General features: G+C 39.8%; 1 protein-coding gene across 1 annotated transcript in view; it reads right to left on the bottom strand.

The window, feature by feature from the left end:
* Positions 1-20,547, bottom strand: part of SMIM14 (small integral membrane protein 14) — a 40,118-nt gene that overhangs the window by 6,353 nt on the left and 13,218 nt on the right. Inside the window, exons 2-3 of the mRNA XM_042871374.1 lie at positions 18,079-18,189; positions 4,439-4,487 (exon numbers count right to left, since the gene is read on the bottom strand). Coding sequence (XP_042727308.1) covers positions 4,439-4,487; positions 18,079-18,153 — 124 coding nt within the window. The 5' untranslated portion in view covers positions 18,154-18,189. The remainder of the gene's footprint in view (positions 1-4,438; positions 4,488-18,078; positions 18,190-20,547) is intronic.

Raw genomic sequence — 20,547 nt, 5'->3', positions numbered from 1 at the left:
GTATGTTGTGAATCTTTCACTAAGAAAAGTTGCATCACAGAGGTCATAAAATAATCAGATGAGACCAGCTAATGGATAAAGAACAGCCGAGTGAAGCTGAAACCAAGTAGGATGGAATTTATCCATCTACCCATCGTCTACGGGTAGAAAAAATGTTGTGAGAGTTCACAAACAAAGTGGTTTTAATTACAATTGATATTTTGCAGGTAATTTTGGGATGGTCTTTTGATTTCTTTAAGACTAAGGGTTGCTTTTAAGAGTACCTCTGGGTGATATTTTCTAGGACTTCCAGATGACTAGGAAACTGTCCTGATCTCACAGATGAATGCCCCTGCCATCCATTTTGATTACAGTAAAATCTAGTTCTTAATTTTCAGTTCCTGCGAGGCACCAACTGCTATGGAATGCTGCAACATATTTCCCCCTTGTAAGCTGTGTCACGGTGAAGTGAAGCTTATAGTCTCTAACCTGGCTAATCATAGACCACCAAATCCAGCCCAAGATCTTTATTTTCATTGTCTCTGATCCCTTGGACTGAGTCTGCCTACCTACCCAGTAACTCTGAACGAAGCCTGGGAACAGTTTTCACCCCTTGCAATTTTTTAGTTATCTCTGTGGAGGAGAAAGCTTTATGAGGGGCTGCTCTGAGACTGGGATTACCACTCATAGGAGATAATTACTACAGTGAGTCAGAACTGTTGTTCCATGTGCAAGATACAATTGTTTGGCTTGCTTTCACCTATAGAAACAGAGACTGACATGCACAACAGTAGGCCATACAAGCTAGCCTTCTCTCAGAGAAAGACAAGAAGGCAAAAAAAAAAACCTTATGTAGCCACCTCATTTAATGTTCTACTGTATGGCAGTCAAAGCTACTAAAATGATGAATTTGGAAAAAATAATTTCTACAGGTGGAAGGTCAACCCCATCATGATCATGCAGCTGAAATCTCAAGAATTAAAATAAGCAAATGCCTTGTTAAGTACTCCTCACAAGAGATTAGTTCTCCTCTTAAAGTCCTATTTTTCAAAGTGAGGTTGCACTCTAGAGAAAAAAGAAGAAAGACTGCATTTCTTTTACTGCGAAAGTAGAATCTCTGTGATGCTTTTAGTCTGCCATCTCATGGCAATACTATTTCCTCTTGGATGCTCAGCTTTTAACCATTTAACTTCTTCAATGTGGAAAGGCAAAAATACGCTCTCTGATTTACACCCTTCCACAGTGTTTTTAGCTTTGCCTGTTCTGTGAAAGAAATGCATGAAACCATATGAAGAGAAGTATTTTGTAGATGGATCATCGAGGAAGACAAAGAGCCTGAGGGACCTTCAGCAGATAATCCATGCACGCTGACAAAATCAAAGGCAGGGACAAGGAAACTGAAGAGATCTAAAAAGGATTCGAGTGGAGGAAGGGAGAACGGAATTACCAGAAAAGGGAGGGAAGAGCTGGCAGACATTTCATGCCATTAGGTCAGGCTGCTGTGACTTCCCTGGAGGAGTACAACTCAAGATGAGTCACAGATTCACTTTAAATTACATAAAAATTTGGAAGTAGGGTAGACAACATTTCAGACAGTCATCTCTGACTGTTAACATTACAAACCAGTAGAGCATTGAAAATAATAGTAATCAAAATATGAATGTGGTAATTCCAGATCAGAACGTCTGGAAATTGCTTGAACACAGAGATTAAACTCAGGTGGCGGCCCCTAATTTCCTTCCACAGGATAGGATGACTTTGAAGGGCCACTAGCCATCAGAGTAGCCCAGCAGCAGCTGTAGAGCCTCCTTGGACTGGATGAACCACTGATACTGCCATTGGAAAATGCACTCCAATACACTCACTGAAATGAAGGGAAAAGTGATCAGATTGATGTGTGCTTCATATCACAGCAGGTATCCTGATGGAGAACAGCCATCAAGCAGAGTGCCCAAATGCTCTCTGAAGTGGTGCTCATTTCCTCTCATATGTAGGAGTGTAAATCTGAAAGCACTCGTTCCAGTCCTGGCAGGAAACTTTCCACTTTTTTAATGATGCTAACAACCGAAAGTAAGAATTTAGAGCTAATAACACAAAAATCTGAGTGAGGGAGTGCTGTACTTCAGCTAGCGCTCCTGTTTTGACTTGGCTCCAAATATCTACAAAAGATCTGATACCAAGAGTTGAAGAAACAAAGTGTTCTCGGGAAGAATCAATGCAGGGTGTTCCTGATAACTTCCAGCTGGTTGCAACAGCACAAGCACAACACATGACATTGCTGTGACACAGGCTGAACCACAGCCCTGACATTTCCCAAAACAAAACCACACACATTTCATCAGTTATTCCACAACCTTGCAACTTAAGAATCTGTCTATGACAACATTCCCAGCTGTGCTTCCAAAAGGAAGACGAAATCCAGGGAATGAGCAAATGGGTGGGAGTACAATGAGTTTCTTCATATCAAGGTCTGGAAATGAGGAATCAAAGGCAGCAAGTAACACAAAATGGAGCCTGGAGAAGAGGAGATCCAACTCAACCTTAAGTTCATCATGATACAGCTGAAAAGAAAGGGCATGAAGCAACAGACAGAAGATGGGCCCAGAATTGTTTTGATCTATGTCTGAAAATGTCTCTAGAAGCTTCTCCAGGCTCAATCTGTTTATTTTTGCCTTTTAACTCCTGGGAGTCTCACAGACCTCATGTTGGCTAAAGGATGGAACCACAGAAGAATCACACAGAAATCTGACAAACAGGCAGTCACTGTGATCGCATCAGCAAAAAAATACCTTTGCTGGAACTAAATTTAAGGCAACATAATAATGTAGAAAGGATTTACTCTATAATTTCTGCCTTGGGCTTTTGAAACAAACCACTGGTTTGGAACAATTGCTGCCAAATTGCTTGCATCTGCACAGAGAGCTATTGCAAAGATCTCTTTCAGGATTGAAAGCTATTTGCCACAATCTGTTCACGTCTCCACTGTACTATGACTGTATAGCTTGAAAGCTATCCCACAAGCTTTGTGCCTATACATAACAGGACTTACTCATTTATACAGCCCTTAGCCTGAGAGCTTCATAAATACTAATGACTCCTCAGGTTTAAGTGAGAATGTATCATTGCTTGGTTTCAACCATGAACTACAGCTCACAAGGATGCACAGCCTAATTCCTCTCATCTGCCTTTAGCCTAATTCCTCTCATCTGCCTTTCCCTCTCCTGGATTCAAGAAAAAAACAGAGATTCAAAAAGAAATTAGACATAGCAGCCTAAAGAAGGAGACTAAAACATCTTCCCAAGGACAGATGCATTAGGGATGCATAGTCGTGATGGAGGTCCCAGACATACAGCTAATTTGGAAAGCTCAAAAGGAAAAATACAGTTACGGCAAACGTGATTCCCACTCTTTTGGGTTTTTTTTTTTTTCAGGGAGTATTTGGTAAAGCTTGTAACTTTTCCCCTTCAGCCTATCTTGACAATGAGTGCTGGAGTGTTTCATGCAGGGAAGACACAGTGCAAGTACAACCTAGATGCCCATCTCTGAACAGGATTTACAGTAGTGTGAAGATAGGAACACGAGAGTGAAGGAAAGCATGCATTCACCCCAGGATCCTGGAAACCTTTACAAGATCCCAGACCCACGGGAGACACAAGCACTTCTAGAAGAGTAACAACAGCAGGAGCACTGCTCAGTTATTCCCTGGAAGCCTTACAATAGTCCTGATGCAGGCTAATTGAGTGAGCTCATATGCTCACTCATATAGTAAAGCAGTATAGAAAAAAACAGATCCACTTCATTGTTATTTATAAGCACTTGGCAACATTTCGTTTAGACTATGAAAAGTGTAAACAGAGCACCTCAGGGCATGTTCACATTACTGCATAATCTCTGCACAGCTATACTTTTCAGCAGAAGCTGGTAACACTTGATCATCCCAGTCATGCTCACTGTTTGGAAGGTATTCTTGATGTGTTTCACAGCGAGTTTCAAGGAATTGTATATTTAAATACACTGCTTTGTTAACTACACAGCCACCAAGTCAAACAGTCAAACAGCTGTTGTCTATGTCAGCTTATCAGCCAAAGCTGCCTTAGCTGAATAACCAGTGATATTCAGCTGCCATGACAGTAAGGAGGAAAAATAAAGTTCTCCAAATTCTCTGGTTTGAAAGAATTTTAAATAATCTTACTTGGAAGTTAGTGGTAAGATACATAATACTTGGGGCTTGATCATCTGTGGTGCTGGTGTACTGACATCTCCCACTTGCTCAGCATCCTCTTCCATATGATGCATCTCATGTACAAATGTTAAATGTGAGTCACAAATTCTCAGGAATTACCTCCCTCACATAATGGTTTCAGTACCACAGTATTTGATTTCATTTAATATGTTCTTATAACATTTAATTACAGCCGTTTATTTTACTTCCGTGCTCCTGAACTTAACAGTTACTCACATTCCTGAAGGCATTCTGTGTCTGTGCAGTACGACTGTGATTGTCTCAGCTAGAACAGAGAAAAAGAAAGGCATGACAATTAGCAATGAGACTTGGTCAGCTTGTACCAAAATCGAGATTCAGTGTAAAACCAGAGCACAAATTCAAGATAAGAGAAATTGTAACTTTCACTGCATCACACAGCTTATGGTATGCAAAGGATCCCAGGTACTGAGGTAGTTTCCAAACCCTATTTGCTTATTACTGGAACTTTAAATCACATGACTGACCTAAAAACAAATGATCAGACTGTGATAATGGTTAAATAGAGAGATGTAGAATTAAAGTTTCATGTTTGAATTTATCAATTACTGTAACTCCACCTAAGATATTTTAATAATAGATTTTAATTGATATCTTGCTTTACCTACTTGTTTATGGGTAAAGATTATAAAACTGTTACTAGGTAAGCTTGCTAACTGTAAGAAAAGTCAACATTGGATAACTGCCTATCAGTACAACTATTTTATTGATGACAGAATTGCTAAAGACACATAAATATTACATTCTTTATCAGGTAAGGTTAAATGGATGGGATTTAATCTGCTGCATTATGGAAATAGACTCTATTCCTTACTTAGGTAAGCTACACTGATTAATAATAACAGTCCTAAAAAAACATAGAACGGCTGTGATGCTTTGGTTAGAACTGTGATCTCCTTTTTGACATGTTTTATGTCACAGTAATATCACAAATCCCAGTACATCTTGTCACAGCAGGGTAATCTGTTTATCATCAGTGTAAATACACAAATATAAGACAGATGTTCCACATGAAAGAAACATGTGAATAATTTCTACAAATCCAATTTCCATTTGTACTGGCATCATTGATACGTTTATCAGCTGTATGTATCACAATATTAGAAATAGTACACCAAAGAAACAGTTGAGCAACTGCAGGAGGAAGACACTCATGAAACTTCAAGCTCCTTTAATTACAATGAACTTCAATAACTAGCCATTTGAGAAAGAATTAAAAATATATCATTAGAGACTTATAACATTCTTTCTCTGATTAATCTGTTGGTAAATTTACTGAGACTACCAAAAATTTCCTTAGGAAGTACAGGGAATGTTGGGTACCACCTTACAGTACTTTCTATAGTTAAAAGCAGCTGCAGGGGAAATTACAGTAAAAGACTTCTACTTTGTTGGTTGATGAAAGACTCAACATAAGCTGGCAATGGGCGCTTGCATCCCAGAAGGCCGACCATATCCTGGGCTGCACCAAGTGAAGTGTGACCAGCAGATCAAAGGGAAGTGATTCTGCCCCTCTGCTCTCGTGAGACCCCACCTGGAGTACTGCATTCAGATCTGGTCTACATATTAGAAAGAAATTCATACTGTGAGAGTGGTGAAACTCTGGAACAAGGTGCCCAGAGAGGTTGTGGATACCCATCCCTCCCAGGATGCCCTGTGGAAGCTGGATGGGGTTCTGAGAAACCTGCTCTAGTGGGAGATGTCTCTGCCTGCAGCAGGGGGTTGGGACTAGATGACCTTAAAGGTCTCTTCCAACCCAAATCATTCTATGATTCTATGATACTTACCTTACCAGAAAAAAATGGTATCAAAGCATGCATGCTCCCTGGCCTGTTCATGTAACAATGAAAACTCAGTTTATTTTCAACCTTTGGACCTCTTTCTCAAAATAGAGGTTTTACATTAGCAGATAGTACCAATGTGGAATATCTGTTGCTGAGAGATTCCTGAACTGAGAAGACTGGGAAGACTGGGTATTACTCTGACCATATTTTAAAAACACCAACAACATAATCACCTTCTATTCTTATAAGGGATTAACACTGCAAGGGGCTTAATTACAATCCCTGATTTGTAAAATGCCTGCAGATTGCAGGTATTCATCAAAACAGAATTATGCTCAGAATTAAGACAGGTAATAAGTATATGACCAGAAACGTAGCGCAGGTCAGCCAGCATAGAGCATCCACCTGTCCCTGCCCTTTCCCCAGGATAGCTAGGGACAGTGCTATCTTGTTCGCCCAACCTGACAACAGTGCCCTGGGGTACTCCAGCACTATGTTATCTACCTCCATTTCCATAGGTTACACCTGTCTGAACACAACTTTGTAAAACCACGTCAGCAATGTATCTATAAAAGCCATCTCAAGTGATATGTACACTTTGTATTGCCATTTCTGCATCAAAAGCCCACGTTCTGCTTGAAAATGCTTGCTGACACAGCAGGCCACCTGGCTCAAGACACAAGAAGTATTAAAGCCCTGAGATTTTGTGGGCCCTTAGAATGATGTCTGACATTAGGATTTTGCTTGTTGTCTATAACGTACAGAGTTTTATCTCATCGGCAAAAACTGGGGACTTCTCAAAAGTCAGAACAGGCTCCAAAACTCTAGAAAGATAAGTACTACTGGAAACACCAATGACAGAAATATTTCAGTAAGTGAGAAATGCCATTAGGACTTGCTCTACAGATCTCTGCTGAAAAACAAAATAAAATAATAGCCTGCCAATAAAGAAAAAAGTTTACTTACGTATGGAGGAACAATGTAGAGAGGAACTATTACAAAGTGCCGTCACCCATACTCTGACAATAGGACTCTGTTTTCCAAAGGACAGAGATAACAAACTTTGCATTTCTTTCACGGTGATTGAAAAATCGATTATACAAGGTAGGTTTAGGAACCTCAATTTATTATGTGAAGCAGTTACAGAAAGAAAAAGGAGAAAACTGGATTTTTACAGTTTTCATTAATAATCCATGTAAAATTCTTCTGAATTGAAAACAATACATAGCTACACAATAGTGCAGATTTAATGATCCCAGCTGAAAAATTACACTGCATAGCCTCTGTGTGTTCACATGCAGCAATAAAAATATGTCTTAGAAAATTAACTATTCCAGTTAATTAAAAAATTTCTTACAAAAACCACTTGTGCCAGAGAAGATGTGACTGACAGCATAGGATCACTGCCCACTGAGTCAGCAAGACTGAGAAGCCAAAGATGAAAAGACAAAAACCTATTAACTATCTCCTCATGCTCACTTCTTTCCCGACTATACACATAAAACTTCCCTATCCTACAAGCACCAGCTGTAGGAGGGCTCTGTATACCAGCTAGCAAATTTGTCTCAATGACAAGCTGTGTGCTGCTCTCCTGGGATGAAACATGGCAGATGACTGAAAATGAGCAGCAGTAAAAACAGGTTTTTCTCAACCCTCTCAGTTGAAATAGGTTGCAACTCCGTGACCCAGTACAAATTTGGTATTTAACAGTCACTAAATTAGCCAAAAGACAAGAAAAGATTCCGGCACATGCAAGAAAAACTTATGTAAGGTGAATAGCTGGAAAAGGTAATACCTTTTGCTGAAACAAGACTGTTCCTTTGCCTAGTGATGATTAGCTCTCTTTCCTGACTACTGTACCACCCTTAAGGGACGTAGCAGCTGCTGGAAAAAAAACTTGAATGTGAGACAGTTCAGTTGTCAGATAATTGAAAAAAGAGCAGTTACCAGAGGTTTTAGCAATGGCAGCCACCACCTTCCACAGTCTCTAGTGGCGGCCAAAGCACAAACAGGCACAGTAAAGGGACCCCACTATCAGCTCTGCAAATTTTTTTGCAAAGCTGCTGCAATGAGCAAAGTTTCTAACTTTTTTCCCATGCAAACCTAATGGATGAGCAGACAAACACGCTGCTGTGTGGTCAGGGCGTGAACTTTTCCTGCATGCTAGCTGCTCCACAACATCACAAGCAAAGTAGTGAGGCCAGTGAACCAGCTTCGTCTAGCTCAACACAGAACTTGTTTATCCATTACAGTGAGCTCAGCCACTGGGATCGTTTCAGTCTTCCCATGAAAGAAGTTCCGCTGCTTTGCATTTCCCACTCAGCACAGGCAGCTACTGTGGAGGACTGAGACAGCTGTCCACCTTCACAGTAACTTCTTCTTGTGTCAGCCCCCTCGCTTCCTCTTCAGAGGACTTTTCTGAAACTCTACAGATGACTTTCCAGAACTTGCTGCCACAGGGTGCCACAAATCCTGGGACTGCTCCTGCAATCTCTGCTCAGAAAAACTGTGCTTCTCATTAAAATTGACAGCAAATGCTTGAGGAAAACTTCAGATTTTTAAGGGTTAAGAATATTACTAGGGTTAAAAAAAAAAAAAGATAAAGACAAAGCATAAGGTTGAGAAATATCGGGAAGACAGTGATGATGACACAGCTCACAAGTCTGTCTCTTTCCAGAAGAAACAGTGGCGTAATTTCTGTCCAAAAGCACTTCCCAACTCTAAAGCAGTGTGATGAATAGGTAAGGAAACAAGAGGAACAGGACTAGTAGCAGGAACACGAGGCAGTAATCAATGATGTCTACTGTCAGTGGCAGATGAGCTGAAAATAAATTGTTTATTAAAACTACTGCCTTTTAGAGAAGCCTTTGAAACTGCCCAAAGCAGAAATGAAGTTCTCAGAAAAGACATGATGGAAAAATTAGCAAGTTTATGAGCCAGGCCAGGAAAAGATTCTCATACCAAAGATTGCAGTTGAAGGAAGCCCAGAGAAACGTGTGAATTAAGCAGATAAACTGGCTACCAAGATAAGAGAACCGGAATGGATGCTGGTGGCAAGGAAAAGGACAGATAAGTAGGGAGTTAAGGACAAATAACCAACGATGTGGTCATTCATCCCATGAATAAAAGTTTAAAATGGAACCATAAAGATTGTTGACAGAAAATTTTGTGTGATAATAAGGGCAAAATATCATCCTCTGTGAAAATACCCTTTTTGCAATTCAGAGCAGTTGTAAGCTCTGCCTTTTCTCCCCAACTATGCCAGAAGATGACAACCCTGTGACATATTCTGGATTGGGATCTGATGCTTCTGGGTAATGAAATCACTGTTTACACTCTGTTGGCAGCCACATCCAAAGTTAGTAAATAACGTGATAAACAATTTGTCTGGTATGATAGGCCAGTCCTGAATGTGGGCCAGACTGTAAATTGAATTGAAGTATTATCCAGAGTTCAGATTTAAAGATGCATAAAATTGACACCTACGTGCATTATTCTCCTACAAGCTGGCCAGCAGAAATAAGAGGAAAAAAAAAGGTGGAAAGAAGGGCATTTTGACGGAATTAAATTGTCTTCTAAATTGCATTAGCTTCTTTTAGAGATATGAGAGGGAAAACAGTGAACACCACCTTCCCGACTCCCACATTTTTATGAGTAAGTGTAGAATTAAGATAAAATAAATACACGCTCATACTGGGACAGTAACAGTCTGGTACAAAAATATCAAGTTTGGTCCTGTGAGGTGACAAATTACTGTCTTCCTCTCAACAACACTTAGGAAAGAATGGACGGTACCTTTCAAAGCAGCATTCCTAGCTTACGAACCAACTCTTGAGACCCAGAGCCGCCAATCAGTCATGCCAGAGGGAGAACACTGCACTGACTTTCATGCTAAAAGACATAACATTTCATAGATGAAGATGCAACAGTAAGTTCAAATGCATACAAACCCTGATCTAGGCAAGAGCTTGTTCCTTCTTGTTTTCTTATTTCTCCAGGATTGCTGATTCACCTTGGTGCCATATCAATTCACCTTTTCCACTCTTCCCTCATTTTTTTTTTCCAACTGCATGACTTCTATTGGCATCTCATTTTGTAATTTTGCTGGCCTTGAGGGCCTGGGACATGACTGACATCCTTGACAATCAAGAAACAGAATGAATTAGAAGAAAAAGAGTCACGTGAAAAGATGAAGTAGTGTGAAAGTCAGAGTCACCATAAGAAGATCACTGAGCCTCTGATGACATGAAATATCAGATGGTGAATGGTAAGATAGAAATAACTGAACGATGTTACTCCAGAAAACACTGAGAATATTCACAAACAATATATCTCCCAAGACATCATTAACAAACGCGTATCTAAAATACAAACACAGAATACACTGTTAGATATTTTTGACCAGTTTAAATGAAAAGCATGCTCCCGTGTAGGAGGCCTTCAAGACAGAAGCTTAGAACAAGAAGTTCTACCAGTTTGTACTGAGTGTTCACTATAACCATTTGTGAGCTAAGAGATAAAGCAATGTTCCTCAAATGAGAGGGCTATAACACAGCATTGATTATCAAACCCAGTTCAGCCATTCACAACACAGCTTCCATCAATGAACTAGTGCTGAAATATCAAGCTGACAGAATTTTCAATGTATAATCTTCCAAACTACTTGTAATACTGTTATACCACATAAGCTCTATTTAAGACAGTCATGAGGGTGACTGACACATTATATTTTTATAATGCATGTATTGAAGTGTAATATATTTATATATAGATATATTTATAATATATTTAATTATAACATTTACAATTTATTGGTTATACATGTATTCACCAACATATTTATTCTTATATATAGCATTTGGAGAAGAGGAGACTGAGAGGTGACCTCAGTAATGCCTCCTCATTATGTTGAGCCACCACATCAGAGGTGGACACTGGTGGCACAGCAGTAGAAGTTGAACCCTCCTGCCAATATTCAATTATATTTAGTTGCCATATGACAGATGGCAGCAGAGGGGCACTATGACAAAATGGCATCTGACATGGAAGTGTGTATGAAGCAAAGATGCATCACTAAACTCCTTCACGTGGAGAAAATGGGACCCACTGATATTTACTGACACTTGCTGAATGCTTACAGATACCAACCAGTGGATGTGAGCACAGTGAGGTGGTGGATGGTGTTTCAACAGTGGGAAGAGCGGATCACCTCCACTGGTGCAGATTTTTCAGTGTGGCATGCAGGCTCTTATCACTGGTGAAAATGCATGGTGGTGGTTGCACTGAAAAATACTGTTTTCCAGCTGAGAATTTGCTCTTTGTATCTGTTGTAGTTTCCATGGAAATAAATAGGATGCATTACCTTTGAAGTGACCTACATATATGTATATGCACACAAACACAGAGGTTAAAAAGCAGCAGCTACTATCATGCTACTAAACTCAGGAATGGGAAATACAAGGCAACCTTTTCAATGAAGTTTCAATGAAACAATACAACCTTTTCAATGAAGTCCTACAACCTAACTCCATATAGGAAAAAGTTGACTTTATGGGACCCAAGTATACACCTTTCTTTATGGCTTTTTTTTTTTTTTTTAAACATTCATCTGTCTAGAAAAAATAGCCTTCATTTATACTGCTTGATCTAGAACTAGCTTTTAGTTTAAAGGTTATTAGCAGCACATGACTTTTGGGGCCATAATTTGTGCAGTACAAGCACCTTGAGCACCCAGTGACAACTAAGTTGGGTGAAGGCTTGCATCCTGCCGCTCTATCCTTACGTTTTATTCTTTTGGCTCAGTACCTTAGGAGGTGCATCAAGACTCTCTCCTGCATCTCAGAAGGATGATAGTTTCTTCTTTGTCCTAAAGAACAACCTAATGTTTAGTTCTTGGGAAGGGTCTTTTCTGAACCACCTTGGGCTACAAGAAACCAGGAACTGAAGGCACAGGTCTGGTAGAAAAGGGGACAGTGAGAGTAAAATGTAATTTCATGCTCTCCAGCTGCCTGGCTAAGAGTTATACACTGGAAGCAGTAGCAACAGCTATTACAAGAAGAATTTGGAAGGCAAGTGCCATGCAACATGTGTAACAAGTCTCCAGGCCAACTTCCACATTTAAAAGGTCACCTTAAAGTATCACAAATTCATTCAGTATAGTTTTGCTCTGCTTTCAATAGAAGGCCACGTCAGTAGGGTACCTCATTCTTGCTGGAAGCCTGAAGGATTATTTAAGTCAGGCTTATCTGTGCTGGCATCTTGAGAGCTTTTCAGTCACTTGAAGCACACAACGCAGTTCTATTTTAATCATCTGTGTTTATTCTGTGCTGTTTGCACAAAGTCTCACTCAGTCAGGATTCATGGCTATGCTGGATACTATTTCAGACCATGCCAGTTTATAATCAGGAGACTCTAAAATGACCTGGCCAAGAGAATTATGACAGAAGAGTGTTTGAACCTTTTCTTTTTTGTTAAATACCTTGAAAATTTGCATCTTTTTGTTATCCAGAAATCCAACAGCACCTCAAAATATGAAGCAGATTTAAAAAAAAAAAAAAAAAAAAAAAAAGGAAAAAAAATTGCTCTGTATTCCCTAGAGTTTTTGAGACATTCAAGCCTTCTGATATAATAACATAACTAGACATGGGCCATTACTTTGCAATTAGCTACAAAAGAACATAGCACAAAGCTGTAATTCCCATAGAGGTCTGTAAGGCCATCATGTCTCAGCAGAACTGCTGGCAGTTCATAAGAATGGTCCTTCTGTATTACAAAACTAAAAATGCTTTGGGTAAAGAACATATTGCTCATTTTTGTAGAGCCTAATGTGAGAGAATTCTAAATCAAATAATACCTTATCACAGAAAAAATAGAAGAAAAAAAAAAAAGGGCTGTTTATGTCATACAAAGTTATGTGCCACCAGCTCACTTTGACATTTCTGGCAACTCTAAGTAGTCATACACAGGTCTCAGGCTTCATGGAAGATGCTCTTTGCATGATTATCCCAAACACATACACTATGCTTTCAGTCTAGTTTTCAGACTTGAACTGGGCCTTGGAATTATGGATCACCCATGCTTACTCAGAGAACATGGAAGTTTGGAGGAGTAACACAGTGCAGATGAAAAGATTTTCATTTTGCAGGAGAAATGTTAAAAAGGGGAAAACAGGGATTTAAATATAACATCATTATTATCCAGAAGTTTGCTATCCTCTGCCACAACTAAGACAGAAATAATTTCCTCTTGACACCAAAGAACATCCTTCACTTGGTTCTGTCAAATAACTGGCCCCTTGTCTAACTGAGCCCCCCCCCCCATTAAAGTATTTTTAATGCCTGTTGTTCTTCCCTCTTGAACTTTGGCTCTTCATGTCAAAATAAGTTTTGTAGAAGGAGGAGACAGAACAGGAGATAAAGTCACACAAGCTAACAGATCTGTTATTGTCTCTTAACAACTCTTACGTATCTGCAAAGGATGGAAAATCTGGCGGTATTTTTCTTCTGTGCCTATTTCCTTGTATAGAAGTTCCCAGTTATCTGCTATATCCGTAGAGCAAACAGTGAACCCAATGTACAATAGTCAAATTGTTAAACAACTCCAAATCACAACAGATGGTGCCATGGGTATGTAATATCCAATACTCCCAATCATACTGGAGATGATATTTATGAAGTCCCACTCAGAGACTTTAGATCTCTGCTGTTTGCTAGGAAAACTTGGAAATCAGAGTATCTGCTTATTATTTACAGGAGCCACGCTACAGAAGTTTACTATGTTCAAAATACCAAAGAGAACCCTGAAAAATCCTCTTCAGGAAAAATGTCAGAACAATTAAGAGAAAATAATTCAATGCCATTGATGCATCAGTGTACAAGTTATAAGAACTGAGGGTATGAATGGCATCTTCCAGTTAGCCTAATGAGCAGTGAAAAATCTTTGTGAATGTCATATGCATTAAGGCTACACAATGTACTGTTCATAAAACCTTCACAGCATCATGTGTTAAGGAAACAAAACAGAACCATACTCGGTCAAGTAAACTGAAGGACAGAAAAATAATCAAGCCACACAGCTAGCGTAATAGTTAGGCTTTTTAAAATGAACTGCTTGTTTCTTTGTAACTTCCTGTGGTATTTCTAGTAGCAGAGAGGAAGAAGACTTTAAATGACAATAAGGCTTTTTCTTCAAATAAGCATTAGTGTAATAAATTGTAATGACAAGATGAACTGATTTAGGGTAGAGATCTAAACTATATTTTATCCATACACAATTATAATGTATCCATCCACAAATTATGGTATTTGGAATACCAAATACATTTTGTAAGAGTTTCAAAGTAAATGCACCAGTTAACTTAGAAATTAGAAGTCATGCTTTTGGGAGTTAAAAGGAGAACTTCAGAATGTAAACGGACTTTTTGACCCCCTATTGACCTTAACATAACACTATCACTGAAATTTTCCATACAGTTAACTCTAATGAAAATCCCGTGTATTTGAATATATATATTTTAAGTCCACATTTAATAGCCATAAGTGAATACAATGTGACTTCTTCATCAGCATAAACCTTAATTCTTATCAGCACTGATCTATACAGCTATAAATAAATTGATCTGTAGAATTACTTTACTTTAGCTTAAGTGTGAGTTATTAAAGTCTTTACATCAATCATGTTATTTTTGTATAACGTAACTACCGCACTGAAGAATTCTAAAAGTCCATTTCCATACTTGAGTGACTCTGATAACTACTTTGTTCTTCTGATATATTTGATCTTAACTCTGAACTTCTGAATTCACAATGCTTGGTCTGGAGATAATTACAACTACCTGTTGAGTCCTGACAAGTGCTCCCAAACAATAACATCACTCCAATGTGCTCTCATGTGTTTTATACCTATGAACAAGAGTTAACAATTTAGTAGTTCGCAGTATGGAGCCATTCTGGGTATAAAGCACGGCTGGATTCCCCCCCACCATCTCGCTAGGCAGATTGTCCAGCTTTCTTGCATCCCAAAGGTTTTGGAATGATGGTCTTGAAGAACCAACTTTCAGAGCTAGAAGGTACCCAGACTCCACTGAGATTTGTGGAGCTCAGCAGCACTGAAAAATGATAAGCAAGGATTCCTTTTAAAACAAATAGTACAATTCTTGCTCACTGTGTGCAATTAACTGACAAAACAAAAAGCTCAGAAAGCAAACTCTTAATGAAGTATAAAAATTACAGATACAATACTGGAGATTTAGCAAGTATGCTAAATCACAAGCAGGTCACTTGATATTCTGGCCCTGACAAAGTTATCAGACTTTTCCTTTCTAGATTCTGCTGACTTACCCCAGATAGTGATTTGCTCTTCTACATCCAGTAGCAGCTGTTTTGCCTTTTATGATAGATGAAATCTGGCATTTCCCACAACTCCTCACAGTTTCAAATGTTGATTCATATGATCTTATTGGAAACTGAACACTGAGCAATAAATTCAATTCTTGCAGCAACACAGGAACACTGTTAGACTGGTATTGGTTACCCCTGCCCTGAGGGTGACACCTATGATTTACTCAGTGTGCATTCACAACACAGGAATTAGTGTGCCTCCAGATCATCCACTTACAGCCACCTTACATGGCTTGAGGTATTCCAGGAACAAAACACAGACAAATCATCTACAACCAGAATCCTCCAGCCGCTCCAAAAGAACACTGGCTGACTTGTGCCACTGTCTATAGGCACCTTCTAGCAAAAATAGGTTAAGGTGAGAAATGCAGAAGTGGGGACAAAAGTCATACTTCATGCTTCATATTTGCAACTGACAAGTCTTAGTGGAAAAAGTAGCAAACATACATTCTCCTTTCTCCCTTCCAATTTCCTGGAGCTTCCTCTGCACCATTTTATCATATGTCCAGGGGAGTCAGGGTCAACACAAGTGATGCACACAGCACATACCTCATGATTCGTGCCTAGCTCTTATAATTCCCGGGACAGAACACGTGTGACCACGCGAGGGCAGTAGGGAGCAAAGGGGAATTTAAAAGCTATCGTTCGCCAAGTGAGACAAAGAGCAAATGAGTTATTATGATCCAAAAGAAGATGTATTTGCTATACTCTCACAGAAACAATTAGCAAAAACAGGTTCCCAGGGTCAGCTCCTGCCAAGCAACATCCTGTGGCCTCAGTGATGCGCCCTCACTGCATCAGAAGCCATGAGAGTATCTGGGAAAGCTGAGAGTATTTTGAAATTGGGCCACCTAGCTGTGAAGTATGGGCTAGTATGGTTGGGCCCTGGCGCAAAGACTCCACAGAAGAATCATACTTACTAGCACAACTTTGTGCCAAGTGCACTGATCTTTCAGAAGTGTGCAAGTAGACTGAATGATGTAACTATTCATCTTTCCTCAGCACTTTCAGCCTGAATCCAGTCTTAGATTCTCCTATATGTGACATGTTTATAAAATGAAGTGGATTCAGCAGAGGCTCACCAGAGGCTCCAGCAGGGGTTGGAGCACCTGCTCTACGAGGGAAGCCTGAGGTAGCTGGGCTCATACAGCCTAGAGAAGAGACTGTTTTGGATTCATCTAACTGCAGCCTCCAGCACCTACAAAGAGGTTACTGAGAGGACAGAGATAAGCTCTTCACAGTAGTGTATAGCAGAGGGTATGAGACATTAAACTAAAACGGTGGCTGGAACAAGAATTCTTTACCAAAAGGACTGCAAAACATTGGAGAAAGCTGCCCAAGAGGCTGTCAAATGCTATCTTTGAAGGCTTTGAAGACTCATTCAGAATAAAAGCCCTGAATGATCCAGCCTGAATTCACTGTCAACCCCTGCTCTGAGCAGATGGTTGACCTAGACCCTTCCGTCCTGAATAATTCTGCCAACACTAGCAAATAGGCACACTTGCCTTTCACTCCATGCACCTACCTCCCCTAAACAATTCTGCCACCTGCTGAGTAATGAGATAAGAAAGCGAGTCAACCGCTCATGACTTGTAAGACTCAGGCAAGCATAAGCTGCACCATACCTCAAATCTACCACAGGGAAAAAGTATCAGGCCCATGAAGCACAGGGAATCACTATACAGATATGCTCTGCTTTTCTGGTGTCATGTTAAGCTTTTGTTCAGCAGGACACTACACAGATTTGAGTTGTTTGACAACATCAGCTTTGATGCACAGCACAAGGATTTCCATGGTCACGTGTGACAAGTGCTTGGCATTTCCTTTTGCCCTTGCAGACAACGATTTTGCCTTCTCTTGCAACCAGTGACTGAGCCCTCCCACTGACAGAGGCCAGTTGTGCTGTTCTAGTTTTACTTAGTTTGTTTCCAGCAATTCTGTAAGTATGGTCTATACGTGATTTTGAGAAAGCATTCTTGGTATGTGGGCCCAGAAGCACAAAGTGAAAAGATGGTGGCACAAGTTCTGCAGTGCTGTTATGGACATCTGTGCTGAACTCTGATTACTCTGAGCAGAGTAATTATTAAAAAAAAAAAAAAAAAAAAAAGCTACCCAGGGTCCCTGAGAGCATCTATCTGGTGCACTCAGTAACTTAAAAGGAAATCTAGATCCTAAGGAAGAAAATGGGATAGAAACAAATTTATGAACATTCACAAAGGGAATTACGTGAAACAGAATTTGGTACTCACAATCACTGGCTTCTCAAATTCAGCTTTTAAAGCACAGTTCAAAAAATAAAGACGTTGTTATCTTGCCACATGAGCAGGTAGAATTTCATATGTGTGGTATTACTCTAAACTCAGAGAGTTTGCAAGATAGTTTTTTTGGTTTTGTGCAGATTTTTCTAGTTACAGAGAAACATTCCGATAGAAATAATGCCAGTGCTGTAAAAATGTAGCCCTGGGAAATCAAGAGAAAGCTATAATCTTTATTAAGTACTCAAATATTCATCAGAGAGTCAGATATAGAGATTCTAGCTGAACATGCAACTTGAATAAGCAAAATCAAAAGCATCAGTAACTGCAAGTGTGCAAGTGCTGTAGCAACATCTATATAATCACACTTCCAAATATAAATATTCTCATATTATCCTTACCAGATTAATCAGTCTTCTCATTGCATGTTCATGTGAGCAAATGCATTCACAAGGATCAAATCCACCCTCTGCCATGGTTCTCTGGATAAACCTGAACTTTTCTGTGAACACCTAAGAAGAATAAAAATAAAAGTACAATGAACTCTTTTTCAACTGACCTTATTTTACAGAGACTCCCACATCAAATTTCAGCTCATTTAATGCCAGGGTGAAAAAGCAAAACAAAGCAGGGTAATCCTATTATTCCTTTGGCAGCATGAATAAAAAAGTCTGGTATGTGCCGTTGCATTTTGATGTTGCTGAAAGCAGTGCCTCACGCAGGCTTCCTTAGAGATCAAAATAATTTTTTGCAAAAAAAAAAATTATTATTTTTTTAATATCTCCCCTGGGTTTTCCCACACATCACTATGAAGTGCATACTGACAAACAAGAACTACAAAGATTAAGTCTTGGTTTCTCATCTGCACAATGACACTCTTAAATGTACAAATATCAACTGAAAAGTCAGGAGGAATTTTTTCTCTCAAATCCCCTTACAAACTGTTGGCATTCTCTCCTGGGATCAATGTACAGTAAAATAATTTTAAATCCTGTAACTTCTTTGCTAGAGGGAGAAATCATTCTTACTGTATAACGAAAGCGAGCGGCAGGGGTGCAAAAGTGGATATACTTGGAAATGCTTTAGAAATGGAGCTGTACACACTAATTTTAGATCAAAGAAGTAGGCCATTCAGTCAGCAATACAGAAAAAAAGTTCAAAAGATGCAGAAATGGACACAGTGGGGAAGACATTCTAGTTTATACCCTGCTAAAACCACTTCCACCCCAGACATGTCAGCAACAGGACAAGTATAGCATTACTGTCCACCAGTAGTTCCATCAGTAATTTAATTGATGCTCAAAATGCGTAGCTGAGCAGAAGGAAATTTTAACCTTGTGATCAAATCAGAGATTGTTTTCTGTCTAATAAGGACTCTTATGATGCACTAGATCTGTTCTGCAATGTGTGCCTGCAGCCAAAAGGCCAACTGTATCCTGGGTTGCACCAAAAGAAGTGTGACCAGCAGCTTAAGGGAGATGATTCCCTCTGCTCTGCTCTTGTGAGACCCCACCAGGAGTGCTGCATCCCGTTCTGGGGCACCAACACCAGAAGGTCATTGAACTGTTGGAGCAAGTCCAGAGGAGGGCTACAAAGATGATTAGAAAGCTGGAGTATACCCCACAAGGGGACAGGCTGAGAGAGCTGGGGGCTCCTCAGCTAGAGAAGAGAAGGCTCTGAGGAGACTTTATAGGAGCCTTCCAGTACCTGAAGGGGGCCTACAGGAAAGCTGGGGAGGGTGCTAAGACACTGGAACAGGCTGCCCAGTGATGGTGGGGATGCTCCCTCCCTGGAAGCATTCATGGCCAGGCTGGATGGGGCTTTGATAAACCTGGTCTATTGGGAGGTGTCCTTGCCTATAGCAGGGGGTTGGAACTTGGTTACCTTATAGGTTCCTTTCAACCCAAACCATTCTGTGCTTCTACGAGTGATACTTTTAAAACATTGTTTAACTAAAGCTAGATTCTGACTATGTGCTGCACATGCTGGGGTCCTAACTGTGAGATAACCAGCAGGCATAACACGTGGGAGCAGAGGGCAGATCAGCACTGTCCATTCCCTAAAATAAGTAGTTAATGAGAGCACCAACCATTCAATGAGCATGTGCTGAACAAGCAGATGTGCTCTGCAGACTTCACCTTCAAACACCTAGTGTGGTAACTACACAAGTGTTTTGATGTTTTAATCTTCTTAGGAGAAAGAGTGACAACCCACAAGGCTTTAAGAAATCTCCATAGAAGAGAATGCATCACTAGAGTAGTTCTTTCACTCTGAGGTAAGTAGTGGAAAAAAGAAAACACATTTTACATGTTTTTCCCCTAATTCACTGTGAATGCTTGCCACTCTTCTATATTTTCCTCAGCCATGGTGCAGAAGGCCAGGTAAGTAAAAGAAGGTAAGAGATATCTGCATTACAGAATCTCATCTTCAGTACGGTTACCTGACTACATCTCCACTTTTTAAAAAAGAATACTGAAAATAAGCAAAAAAAATTATTGAGGAAATGGAAGAAAGATTGTTTGCCTAGGTCATGAAAAAGGTTAACCTGACAGTTTACCGAGAAGATGACCAAGAGATGACTTGGATATGTAACAGAAATGCACCTTTGATTAGAAAAACAGAAATAAGTATTGAAAATTTCTTCAATGAAGGAGTCAAAGCCATACGAAGAACCAATGGCTGGAAGCTGTAATGAACCAAATTAAGACGACAGGGCAGCCATGCATTTTAAGCATTAGGGTAAACCATCAGTGTGACAAATGCCAGAGAGGTGGACTTCCCATCTCTTGATACACAGAGATGTGCTTCGGCCAAATAAAGATACAGAAGCAAGCAGGTTCAGATATAATGTTCTGCATTATGCAGGAGAG

This window comes from Lagopus leucura, unplaced genomic scaffold, assembly GCF_019238085.1.
Source record: "Lagopus leucura isolate 7727_CA_CO unplaced genomic scaffold, USGS_WTPT01 Super-Scaffold_100004, whole genome shotgun sequence".
Taxonomy (NCBI): domain Eukaryota; kingdom Metazoa; phylum Chordata; class Aves; order Galliformes; family Phasianidae; genus Lagopus; species Lagopus leucura.
The sequence above is the reverse complement of the archived record's forward strand: the minus strand, read 5'-3'. Positions and strand labels throughout refer to the sequence as shown.